At 40.1% G+C, this 13939-nt stretch overlaps 1 protein-coding gene across 1 annotated transcript in view; it reads right to left on the bottom strand.

Annotated features, from left to right (window-relative positions):
- The window catches only part of LOC118321457 (homeodomain-interacting protein kinase 1-like), a 47306-nt gene extending 34235 nt beyond the window's left edge, over nt 1–13071 (bottom strand). The window contains exon 1 of the mRNA XM_035652776.1: nt 12764–13071. Coding sequence (XP_035508669.1) covers nt 12764–13071 — 308 coding nt within the window. The remainder of the gene's footprint in view (nt 1–12763) is intronic.
- Between the last annotated feature and the right edge of the window lie 868 nt (nt 13072–13939).

Here is a 13939-nt window from a genome sequence, read left to right as displayed (position 1 = left end):
CCCTAAAAGAAATTGGCCCTCCTGGTTAGAAGGATCATCTTCCCCAACCCAGGCAGGAATCAACAGCCCAATAAACCTCCCTTGATGTTTGGGCGTCCAAAATTGAATTGAATTGAATAACACATAGGGCTACCAATGGGCCTTTGTAAGTGATTGTCCCAGCACTAGAACACACATGTTAAATATAAAAAATATTCTTAGCAACCCATGTAACATTGATTTCTCCTCCTAACAGTGCAGACAGAACTCATGTCCTCATTAGAAACCATTTTGGCCAATCAGCAGCTAACATGTTAAAATGGAACATCATTAGAAGTCATTGGCTGTCCTCAGTGCTCCCTGCTCAGAATACAGCAGTGGCTATGTGATTTGGCGAGGTTGGTGCAATCAGCAACTGTATTAGTTAGTTTAATGAGCAGCAGATTATGTAATCATGACTCTACTGTATAAAAGAACCCAACAAAGTCTTCAGGCTGAGGAGTTCAGCCTGTCTGCACCATCTTTTAAAAAGTGTCTGACTTTTATCGACTTGCTTTTATGTGACGACCTGCTCTTATTTATTGTTGACCGGTGGAGTTTATGCTTTTCTTTCATGCTTCTTGTACTTAATTAATGATGATGATGATTTTCACCTGACTGATGTAGGCTTTTAGAGACCATTACAAATATTCCTATGTCAGACCTGCCAATATTTTGTGTATAGCCCATTATTAAATGTTTACCCCAATTATGCAAGAACAGATTGAGGGTTCTCATAACTAGTTGATTTCTACTGGAAACAGATTGAAATATTCTTATTGCACTGGCTGATGTTTGTTATGAACGGATCGTTTTTTAGACAAATATAAAATGTATAAAAGTGAGATATTTGTAGTATAGGATGCATTTCTTTTGCAGTCAACCATGTAAACAGTCCCAAACGGAGAATATACATTATTGTTGGATGTATAGTGTGGTATATTTGTGAAATTACCCCAGTGGCTGGCAGAGGTTAAAATCATCAGAGCTAAGTAATGATGGGAATTCCGGCTCTTTTACAATTTTAGTCATTGGACGTCTGGATCCTCTCCAGGACATCCTGTGTCTGTGCCAAGCAGCACTGGAGAAACAGATTTTTGAGATTACATTTATTCACTGTTTTGACCCTTTTTTAATCAGCGGGTCTGTTTGTTTTTGAGATAAGAAGACCTCTATGGATAATTGGGCTCCCGGTAAAAACCTCCTAAACGATGAACGCTGAAGGAATTCTAACCGGGAGAAGCTGACTGCAGTGATGTCAATGGTGGTGAAGACAAAAACTCCCATGATCCCATGCTTTACGAGAGACTCCGTATCAGCAGAAATTACATACTGTGTAACTATACGACTATACAAAGCTGCATTGGGGTATTCAGATGTCACTGTTGGAGAAGTCAGAAGCTGCCTATTTGAGATTCCATGTGATGTACAGTGGAGGTGGGGCAGCTATGTGCGAGGATGGGTCTGTGGCCGATTCCACCCCGTGGCTCTTTATTGTTTCAGTACTGTTGACAGCAGGGTCCTGAGAGGAGCTGGAATCAGATCAGTTGAATATCAACTCACACACACACACACACACACACACACACACAGAAGAACAGCTTATACTTTCTATGTTCCCTTGAGCTGTTGGAGTTACACCTTTATGTCTTGTCATGTCCTTAAGTGACAATGCCTTCAGCACACTTCTGGAACTCCTTCTGACACACACACACAGATATACAATGTGGGTGTGTGTGTTGGTGGGAGGGGGAGTAAACAGAAAGAGCAGTGTGTAGTCTCTGTATCTGTGCCCTAGAGAGATGTGTTGTGCAGCTGCTACCTCTACTATCTGTGTGCGTGTGTGTGTGTCACTCATGAGGCGGCTGATGAATGTATGTCGTGTCATCTCAAGGTAGTGGCTAAATGGCCCAGGTGGCACAGTGCCCGTCACTCATCTGTTAGCGCCTGCTGACAGTAATTGACACACTTTCACTCACACGCTGCACACCTTACGTGCTATAGATACAGGTGTGTGTGTGCAGCAGAGGCGGTCAGTACTGTAATGCATAATAACAGTGTATGTGAGTGTCAGACGCAAAAAAGACTGAAAGTAAGTGAGAGGGAAGAAAAAATGCTGCCCTTATATCTGTCTGTTTGGCTCAACAGCCATACCTCCTTGATGTTGGGCGTCAGAAGAACTGGATCGACAGCTTCTGCATGACCATAGATAGCATCTCATTTCATACCAGGCACACCACTCCCTCAAGTCATTTGATGAACATTTCAAAGCACATTTTGCCTTTAATTTGTATAATTTATATGACGATATGATTGTGCATTGTTTTACACATGAAAAGGCAACAATAAATGTTAATTTTGAAAATTATTGAGATTATTGTAATGAATTGTTATAATTAATATTTACATTTTTTCAATGTTTATTTTACACTTGAGTAAAATTAACTCCACCCAAATAGTAAAAAATGTAACTCAGAGCAGTGTTATGTTGTATCACTCAGTGTTAATTTAACCCTCTTTTGCGAGTTAAAGAAGGAACTCTGGCAAAGTGTTAAATGTTTAACTATTTCGAAAGTCTTAATTTAACTCTGGAGAGTGTGGAGCTATATAAATCCTGAAAAAGTGTTGAAATCCGCTTTGTGGGAGTTAATTCAACACTGGGCTTTTTGTTGTGTGGAGTCTGGTGGAAAGTGATATTACAGCTCTTTCTGATTAAACAAAGGGTCTGTCTCTAGGGATGGGAATTGATAAGATTTTGTTGAATTCAGTTCTGCTTATCGGCCCCTTTGTGAGTCCCTTATTGATTCCTGATCAATTAACTCATGTATAGGGTCAATTCTAAAACATCTTAGTCATCATACAACAGCGGCTTTGTGATGATAAAACAAGTGTGTGATCAGTCTTACTCCTTAAAACAGAATAAGGCTGGCTGAATTGACTTCGCTCGGCATTGTGGATCTTCAATTTTGGCCCAAGAGTTTGAATCCACTCTTTGCCATATTTTGATATTAAATTGAACACAGCTAAACATAACTTCAGTTTTCAGTTCATCACAGCTGGCTAACTGAATTCAAGCAAGTCAAGAATCCAAATATCATCTGATTGTTTCACTCACAGACTCACAGTAGAGTGAATGAGTCACAGTGGATTTATGGAAAATACTTTTTGACACAGATGAATAGAAATGTTGAAGTGAAAACAAATCTTTTAAATTTACATTCATTTGTTTCAATTATAAAACCCAAAACTGATGAGTACTCATCCACTTTACTATGACACACTTACAGTGGATCATCTTTTGTATGGGACAAATAAATATATTTAATTTCACTGAAAAGTGCCAATCAGGGAAGAACACTTCCAAGGCACTGAATATCCCCCAGAGTACTGGAAGGCATTTCTTAAAAATCTGCCTCAAGCAGGGTCAAGAAAAAGACACAGCCCTAACTGCATCTCAGTCATCATGTAAATAATAACAATAAATGTGTTTGTATTTATTCTTTTACAATTAAGGACAATAGAAAAAAACACAAATATAGGGTAATGATGATGAGGGAGAAGAATACTAAAAGTGAAATAAAACAATCAAAATTGAGCAGCCATTGAAAGTGTGTAATGGCTTTGACAGGTAGAATTTAATCTGTTAAATGTGTAGAATGGAAAAATGGTCCATAGTGTTTTTGTGTGCAAGCATCATTTATACACCTGGCCCTGAGTATGTGTCAGAAGGCCACTACTGGAGCAGATACAAGGTTTTATGACTCAAATGAGACACACTCCAAATAATAATGGACTCTCTGTTACTATGAGGACAGGCCGTTGGTTTGTTAACAAAAAAACCTGGGCAGTCATGCTATAGGACAAAGGAAAATGTGTTCTGCTGAAACATCCCCCACACTTTATTTTAGTTTAAATTAAAGCTGCAGTAGGGAGTTTTTATAAAAAGCCAAGAAATATGGACGGATGGTTTGGACAGGTGGCTTTAAGATGGTTGATTGTTTTTCCTTCAGGCCCGGTGAATTCATTCAAATGCCATTAGGAGTGCTAGAACGAGCCAGAGGAACATGATTTTTTCACAGATTTTCTGTCTCCCGTACTACTGTCAGGATATAATGAATGATTCAGTCAATATGACAAAAAGTTTTTTTTTTATGAAAGTTACCCACTGCAGCTTTAATAACCTAAATTAACCATGGTATTCAGTTGAGTAAGTTTTCTTAAAATCAGTTCTTGAGTTCTTTCGGCTTCCAGTTGTGACTGTGATGTTCTCTAAGTGTGGAAATACAGAACATCACGCCAGTATGTACTTGAGTAAAAGTACATACCACAAGGCTTGGTGTTGGGACACATGCTTGATGTGCCGGTTGAGAAGAGTCTAACGTGTACTGACTCCTAAACATTGTACTTTGTAACCAAGTAAAATATCGGCCAATAGGATGAATTGTTGAATTTGAAACTGGTTTCCCTTGCATAAAGAGTTTTGAGACACTAAGTGATGTACAATTAAAATGAGGTTAATTACATGTAGAGATCAACTGGATCTACTGCAGTGAAATGTTAATTTATTGATACTTAATTACACTGGGAACAATGAATCATGTGACCCTCGTCTAGCAAATATATAAAACATTACTATGAATCTTCCAAAGTGACACACTGCATGCTATATGGCTCTACTTTTGCCAAGGAATAAAAGAACCACTTTAGGAAGAAAGAGACAGAGCTAGGTGACTTTTTCTGTTCAAGAATGTGACTTAATTGTCCCAGTTTGGACTGGATTTACACCAGTCTGAGATATGATCACACTGCCAGACTACCACCAGTGTTACAGCTGAATAGTCAAAACAGAGAAGAGAGTGCTGAGAGAATACAACTGCACTTTTTTAAAACCAACTTTGTTTATAACGTGCAGTGACAAACTCAATGTTGTTTCCTCAAAACAGAATCACACCTACTAAGAAATGTTCCAACCCTAACCCTAACCCTGTTTATACAAAGGGTACATTTAACCATCAGTTACTCATGAGAAAAGTAACAACAAAATAGATGTTGAAAATTACAATAAAAACAAAACAAACAGGATTAAAATGTTGAGCAATTCAAATAATCATGAAATAAAAATAAAGATATCATAGAGTTTCCTAGCATGAGTTCTTTTGACCTTTTCTATACATTTGTTAAGTAGAGTTAAGTTTAGTGCATTACACAATAGGAGCATTTAGCAAAACATTTATGGATTTAATATTTTATTATATATTATATTGTTTATATTATACAATATATTATATTGTATTGTTTCTGTCCTGCCCTATTGCATCATACTTTATTTTCAGTTAAGTGAAGTTTAATCAGTTGTCATCAACAGGCCAAAATCCCTGCAGACCCAAGAGCACAGTTCTGACCTAAGAGCACGGTTCCTGAGAGTGTTGTGTGCAAATCTTTGCATTTTCATTCTCAAGTCAGTCATCTCATCTGTTTCCACTCCTGTTCACTGCTGAAGGAGACTTTCAGAGACATTCTGACTGGATTCATTCAGATTTGATGCTCCATATTCCCGTCACACTTGAGAACAGAATGAAAAGGCAATACAAGGGCTTGACTTGACACATCAAATGTTTGAGCGGTTCCCAAAGTCAATATGTCACATGTTATATTCATTCTGTTGGTGATATGTGATTTTTCTGTGTGCATTGAAGGTAAAAATATAACACCCTTTCCTTTCCCATCTTCCCCTGTCTCATCACAACTTGCCATATCCTGTCCCGTTATCAACATTTCAACAGTTTGGCTTCATGACCACATTAGTGTTTGATCAAGAAAAAAAGCTAAAAAAAACAAAACAAGACATCTCTTCACGGATCACAGAATCAGGAAATCAGGTTCCCGCTGCTGATCTGTACTTTTCAAAATCTGGGTTGAGACACACTGGCTCATGCACTGAGAACACCGCCAGCCAATTCCATTCCCTGCCAAAGGAATGCTGAGGGGAAGAAAAAAAAACTGGTTACCTAATGAACAAGAGGATGGGACTGACAGGCGTTTGGCAGCAATGTTAGTGTAGCTCTGTGTTTTCAGAAAATAAAAGTTCAAAATAAGTTCAAGAGGTCAGGAACTGCAGCATTAAAAAAGCAGAGTGCTCATGTTTATTTGATAGTGTGCATTTGCAATACACCATGTAAAGTAAGTTAAGTCTTTCTCTTGGCTGAGGCTCCTCTTTCAACAGGCTAAGCTTACAGAGGCTGCTGCACCGCTCTCGCATTATACCTTTAATGATCAATAACCAGGTCAGGGTACTATCATTTACCGTGGGTTTATTTTAAAGACTCGGCTGTGGAATACAGTTTGCGCTGTGTCTTTGTGCCAAGATTTGGGCCATATTTTCTATTCAATCTGTGTATTATAGTATGGAAGCTTAGCTGGAGATTGCACAAAAGGAGAATTGGCAGGGGTATGCATTTGTCTGCGTGTAGAACAATGTGTCTCATCACAAACAAACGCACACCAGCCAATTGTCGCTGTTTTTAAGGATAAGACACATTTATAGCTCACAAACAGGCATTGTTTCTTGCAGCTAAGCTCCTCATCCACACATAACATTCGAGACTAGATGAGGAGAAAATTAACAAATGGGATGTGAGGATGCCATAATAGGATTTCAAGATGAGGTCTGTCTTGTATCTGGAGGCAGCACAACCACAGAAGGCACACCTTGACACTTGGAGTTTGTAATCTGCTGCATTTAGCCTTGCCATATCACAGAGCGAAGAAAGTACTGCGCTGGCACTTCAGTTAAGTGAAGCTAGTCTTAGACCCATTTGAATCTTCTGCTTTCAGGACGGGCTCATTCTAATGAGAAACTGCAACCATATTGGAACAAAAAGCCTGGAGCTGTTGTTTTGTCAGTGCTTTTCACCCTCCAAACCCTTAATTTAGGTTATACGTATTTGAAGACATGTATTCTTGTCAAATAGAGACAGAATCACATTCAGCTCAGCAAGGCTAGTGTTATAACTGACATGAGAGTGATGAGATAATGGTTATAATTGTTGGGCAATCCTTTAACAATAACTATGATCTATCTCTAGAGTTACTGTGGGCTGCATGTGGCATACATACACACATAATGTAGTAAGACAATAGTGTGCATGGTTTAGGGCTGCCCCCTAATAATCGACTAAACTGTTAGTCGACCAACTTTTTATTAGTCGAATAGTGGCAGAAAAACAAAAACATCAAGCACAGTTCAGGAGCTGCACCTCGTCACCGGGACCAAAGTATCAGGGGATTGTTGCAATAGGGAGTCACTTATCGCTGCACTGTTGCATATGCTAACTGCACAAGCTGCCGGTATTAGCTAGCTAGCGGTCCTATTAGCTATCTGTATCCAGACTGGGAGCTTGAAAGTTGACTATTGGCTGTATCTAATGACAACTAGTCGACTAGTAAAATCTTTAGTCGGGGGCAGCCCTAGCATGGTTGTAGTCCTTGACAGCATTGGTCCTAAAAAGGAAAGTTAAATCTTTTCCCAATAAAAAGACATGACTTGGTGTGATTGTGGTCATCTGAACAGTCATTGTCCGTTCTCAGAAGCAATGGTAGAAGCATAGTGTGAAGCTGTTGTATTTTCAGAAAACTCATACACATACAGTGGGACAGCGATACTGTTTGTTACAATGAAAACTGGTTTTGCAGTCCAGTGTGGAACATAAAGCCATGCAGAGATCTGATATCGCACATCCAGGGACCATTTCCGCCCCCGCCCCGCTTTGCTTTTTTTTCACAACAAGGGAAAGTTGAGAAAATCTCAACTTTTTTGCAGATTAGCCTTTCTCAACCTTCCCCTATAGTGCTGCTGAGCCCTTTTAAACCTTTGCAGCTCAGTAGGTGGTGCCAGCATGCAATGCTATATCTGTGTTATGAAGGGGTGGTAGTGTGGATGGCTCTGACTCTGACACTATAGAGACCATAATTTACCATAGTTTCTGACCAACAGTCCTACTTTTAATCATTAAGACTATATTTTCCTAATCTATTAACCTTAAAGCAACATTATGTAACTTTATCTGTCACTATCATTTTGATGCCTTTGTAATTGTTTAGGTATGATAGCTTTTTATAACCATGCTAGCAGTAGTACAGTACTGATATCTGATATAATATGTGGGCTTAGCTTCCACGTATTTGAGCCCCTCCAGGGGATGTTGCCATGTACGTGCACTTAAATTCAGCTGATCATTTGTTCTGTTGGTGTTCTGTGATTTTTCTTTGTGTGTTTGTGTAAGGGTTAAGGCATAAATGGAGACAAAAATAAAGGTTAGATGGGAGAAAAAAAAAGATAACTGGAGAGAATGGTGGTCTGACAACGCTCATTCATTCATGTCACATTTAGCAAGCAAATAAATAGATGTAATCTCTTGACCAGGCATCTGAGCCGTGTCTGAAGTGGTCATTTCACTTGCAAATTAATCTCAAGCAATCCTTTTATGTGTTTTTCAATAATACAAAAGTATTAAATTATCATGTCACAAGGCTGTGTGTAAATAGAAGAGGGATAATAGAGATGGAGACAATCATGGCCTGCATTTTTTTTCTTTTTCCTTGTCTTTTTACCAGCTGGAGGTTGAATGAGTAAAATAGTGGTTCTACGCCACTCATTAGGAAGGCTAGATACAGTTCTTTAAGAGGTTTTACATACATTTAAAAATGGAATACTTCAATGAACAAGCTAGACAAAAAACATACTAAGAATAATGAAGCTAGTGGTAGGCATTCACATTTAAATGAAAATTGATATGATTATGTTTTTCCACTATGTTACCAGGTTTTATTCATAAAAAATGGATTTGCATTGTAGACTCATGGCTTATCATTGCCAGGGGTGTAGTCTAGATACATCCATTCTTATTTTCCACATGCTTGCAGTCTGTCTCGCTACATATAGTAAAACTAACTCAATTTAGCTACTAGCTTTAGTAATTTTAAATGACACTGACTTAATTTTTCCATTTCCATTTTTATTTTGTACTGTAAAAACAAAATACCTAGTAATAAGTTACAAAACTAAGTGTAATTTAAAAGTACTAGTAAAAGCTGCTTTAATAATTTGTATTTTATTTTGTATTACTTTAAAATGTAGCTTCTCCTTCCAAGTGCAGAGCTGCAATCTGCAACAAAACTGCTAGATGCCACTAAATTCTACACACTTGACATTACATAGTAAAAGGTGCTATAATTAGACCACTGTAAAAGTTTCAGACTGCTACTGCTGTGTAATGTCTTGTACTTACACAGTCTTACTCAGCAGATCTCTGGTATCTTTTCCCACGTCCCAGTGCCATAGCATCAACACAAAGCTTCTCTCAGACAGCAAAGCAACCAGAGAAGCCATCCCCCTTCCACTTACTGCATCAGTGCATTCATTAGATCCTTATGTCCTTTTTTACAAGAGGAAAGTTTCTGAGTTTGTGCTTTTTGCTAAATCTGCATGATAGCATTGTTAGACTTCTGAATGGGATAATGGCACGTAATGAGTATGGTTGCAATTAGCACTACTCACTAGTCTGACTGAGGAGTATTAGCCACTGCTTTCTATTGCCTCCCACCTCAGCAGCAAAAAAAACCCCCCAAAAAAACAGAGCCACAGTGGCAGAGCAGCAGCAGTTAATGGGCCCTTATGGTGTGAGACAGTCCTTGATTGATATGTCCAAAGTTACTAAATTAGCTATGGTTGGAAGTGTGTTTCCATAATCATGAGAAGTACCTTTGTTCTGTGCTTGATATTCTGACACTCAAACGAACATAAAATATTGCCAATTGGATTGCATGACTGGCTTCAGTGCTGAATTTGATTTATTGTAGTGAGCAACAAATGCCTCTGTTTGTCTGATGTAACAGATAGCCTATGGTTGTGGTCAACAAAGTGACCTTTCACTACTTCACTGATCAGACAGCAGCATTAGATACTGGCTGTTACTGTAGCAACAAAAGGTAAAAATACCCCCCACCCAAAACACCAGACCAAACGGCAATGTAGCATTACATATCTGTCACTTGACTTATGGAAGATGTGCACTTAGATGGCACCTATTGTACAGTTGAACTTGAAACGTATGTTAAATGCCATTAGGAGCGATCTGTCTCATGTTCTACTGTCAGGATATAGTGAAAGTTTCAGCAAAGAGAAAGTTTCAAACAAAATTGTAAAACAGGTGATGATCTGTTTTACAGTTTTGTTCGTCCACCTTAAGAAAATTTGGCTGACCGCTGTTCTTTCAGCTCCCCTGGAGCTGGTGACGGGATGGCTGGTTCTGAGTCACTGTCGACTGACTTTCAGAGCACTTAAATTCAGCTGATGCGTCATATCTGGTGTACATTTGGAGCAAGTACAAACATCAAACATCATCTTTACACCTTTTCATGGTGACATGATAATGGAAGGGAAAGCAACCAGTGTATGTATTTTATGAACCATGTTGGCAGTGTAGCTCTTGGTGTGTCTTGCTGAAATATCTTGACATTTGCAATATGGTTTGCCATGGCATTATGAACATATATTTGGTCCCCAGAATTTAAAGCCTGCAGACTTTTTATGTAACACCAGCACCAAGTTAACATCTATTTTGTGATTAATTTTGAGATAATCAAAGTTCATCAGTACTGAAAACTGTATTATTAATTAATAGACTATTTATTAACCAGCAGCTATTTTTTTAACTCACTGGATAGAATGTATGATTGTTTAAAAAATACACAATACAGACATAGAATTGTATGAATAGTTCCTAAAACCATAAAAAAAGAGAAAACTCACTATATAATATTTACAGGAAATAATCTCAAAATTCATCCAAATCTCTTGTTTTACACAAACTACCTACAGTTACTGTGTTCACTATTTCAGTTCATTGTACATTATTAGTTGTTCTGTACTGTTATTGTTATGCATTGAATATATTATAAAACATATCCATATAATATGTCACTGAGTCAGGGGTTGTCTCAATGATAAAAAAGGGTTGGGAACCACTGACCTACAGCAGTTTCAAAAGTTTTGACTATAGTAGTTTAGGCATTAATAATAGTTATTTTCCAGTAGAGATATTATGAAATAATGTATAATTCTTTTAGATACGTGTCTCATTACACTTTCTCTGGGTACTCCCTCTGAATTGGCAGTTGTTTCCTCGTCACAATGTTTCTGCCCGTGTTTTCTTCCCTTGTAAATGTGTTTTAATAAGGTCCCCTCCCCCATACTAAAATTATCCTTACTTCCTCAATTTGGTTATGTGGCCTTTGAGAATCTCCCAGTCCAAAATGTGGAAGCATGCGTTGCACTTGTGACTCATAAACATCACGTTTATTTATCATTCATTACCTTTTGGAAATGTTATGAGTGTGCTGACTGCCCTGGGAGCAGTCTTTTTTAACGCAACTTATTATGTGTTGCATCGCACTTCTGCACCAGACAGTTGTGTTACCAGCAGAAAGGATAACTCAGGTCTCCTGCAGTGAGCAGGGAACACAAACAGCATTGATGGTAAATACTTTTGTCATGCATTCGCATCATAAGATATAGTTGGGATGTTTCTACACAGAGACAGTTTCTTGGTTACAATACTCCAATTTCTCCAATTACCTCAATTTATGTTAGTCATTCCCTGACTTGTTACTAGTGAAAGATGAAGCTCCCCAATTAATAATATTTTCACACAACGCTGCAGTGATTAGATCAGATTAAAACCAATTATCCTTGATTGACACATTCCTGATGAATGTCTCTATCTGATGAAACCTTTTACAGAGACCAGTTGTGTTCTGTGGAACCAGTACAGCTTTGGCTTATTCCAGTAGGAGCTGTGATGTGCATATTAATCTGTAGGAATATTCACTTTCCAATCCTGCATTCTTCACGGCTAATGTATTCCTTGCTGTAAATACCTTGAGGAGTAGCAACGCCGCCGCAGATAAATAATGCACCACTGATAAATGAAGCAGTGTGCGGTTCACTGTGTGTGTGTGTGTGTGTGTGAGAGAGAGAGAGAGCATGTGAACCCTCATTTGAGAGAATGTGTGCAAATGCAGTCATTCCATTTTGTCTGACGGGGGTTGTGTGGATTTTTTGTCAGTGTGCTGCTATGATAAAAACGCAGCATATGTTTCTCTCTGTACCGACGCCTCTGTCACAACCAGCAGTCTTGTAAGGCCCTCTCCCCTGACAGAACAGCTGTAGCAATTACACACATGCACACACACATACACACTCTCTAGCACTGGTGTGGGCACTAACCCACATTTCTGTAGCACAACATACAGAGCATCTCTCTGTACGCACTTTCTTGGATGTGATTACAGAACATGCAGGCATCATAAAATATGAAGAGGTGTAAAGGCAAGGCAAGCTTCTATTTGTGTTTTGGGTGTTCTCACAAAGGTGGTAACACATACAACTAAACCTGGCATCGCTAGAGGAGGTTACTAATGTTGATCAAAGCAGACAAAGCACCATCATTGCTTAGTTTTACATTATCGTTGTTTGTTCAGTTTGCAGCTGACATTAATTTATATCCTGATCTTGGATCTTACAGTTGCATATAGCCTCAAATTCATTCAACCAACTATCTAATAGAAAATTGTGCGCAGCCATGATTTCAATTCAATTCAATGTTATTTGGATGGAAAAATGCTTTTGCGGTGCGTTGCGCCAGTGCGAGGAGTCCTAGTGTCAAGGCACCGCGTCGTGACGTGCCTGTTGAGACCGTGTGGTCCGGTTGGCATTCTCCCGGTCCGGCGGTGGGGACCAGAGATGACCAGCGTTCCTTCGGCGTGGTTGGTACTGATTTTGACTGTGGTTCGGACGGTGTCCCGCCCTGTGGGCTCCCAAGGACCAGGCAGGGGCCTGGTCGCCCCTGCGGGGGAACTCTGGGCAAGCAGTTGGTTGGCTGACAGTGTCGCGCGGGACGGCCGCCCCCGGGCCGCGCGGGCGCCGCGCCCCCCCGCGCGCTCCTCTGCCGCCCCGCCGCGGCGCCGCAATGCTGTCACCACTATGTGTCCCATCAGAACGGTAGCACACAGGACATAGAATATACAGTGTTCACAGTTTCGAAAGAGGTCGGCCTATTAGACCAGCACCGATTTCCGTTTGATGTTGGACTTGTTTGACGTCTGAGGTTTAGAAATGCCCATTCTCACTGGATCCGTGCAAATGGACCCAGAAAAAACGAGCGAGCAAAGTACGGCAGCAACATGTGTGAGCCACCCACAAAGAAATCCACGTATAACATGTTTACTTTTGTGTATTTTTGGGGCGACTTTCAGGAAAAGTAACCAAATTCAGGGTTGGAGAGACATGACCGATGTATGGGGTATTTTTATGCTGTCAGAATGGGTCGAAAACTTTGGTCAATTTTGACGCGTAACAGATATGTGGAAGGGTTAACTCAAAGACCGGCCCGGGGGAACAGGCCGCCATGCGTGAATCCGCGTGTAGCGACCACACCTCACGCCAATGAGGTACAACGTATTGTTGCAGGTCGTAACGGGCCTCGATGCACAGCTCAAGCGCGTATTGGGGGGCGTAAATTGCGCGCTGCCAATCAATCGGTGGCCAACACAGGTTGCCTCCCGTAAGGCTACGCGATTTTTTACAGGGAGAACCCATTGGACGATATGGCAGAACAAGTTAGCCCACCGCCCGCCCTAGGCCATTTTGATGCGGCGGGATACTGTAACACTTGTCCACAACCATGCTGCTCCGCATTGGGTGTACTGTTGGGCGTCTGAAACTGTTAAAAGGATGTGCCGTCGGTAGGCGGGGCGGTTCTCTCTCCGCCCCCCGTCGGGGGCGGGCGCCCCTGTCGTATTGAGAAGAAGATGGGTGCTGAGAGAAAGGTTCGTTGATGGAGGAGTTGGCGGCGACTATACG

This window comes from Morone saxatilis, unplaced genomic scaffold (assembly GCF_004916995.1).
Source record: "Morone saxatilis isolate NCDOM2014 unplaced genomic scaffold, NCSU_SB_2.0 Contig12, whole genome shotgun sequence".
Lineage (NCBI taxonomy): Eukaryota > Metazoa > Chordata > Actinopteri > Moronidae > Morone > Morone saxatilis.
This window is presented reverse-complemented; position numbering and strand designations above follow the sequence as displayed.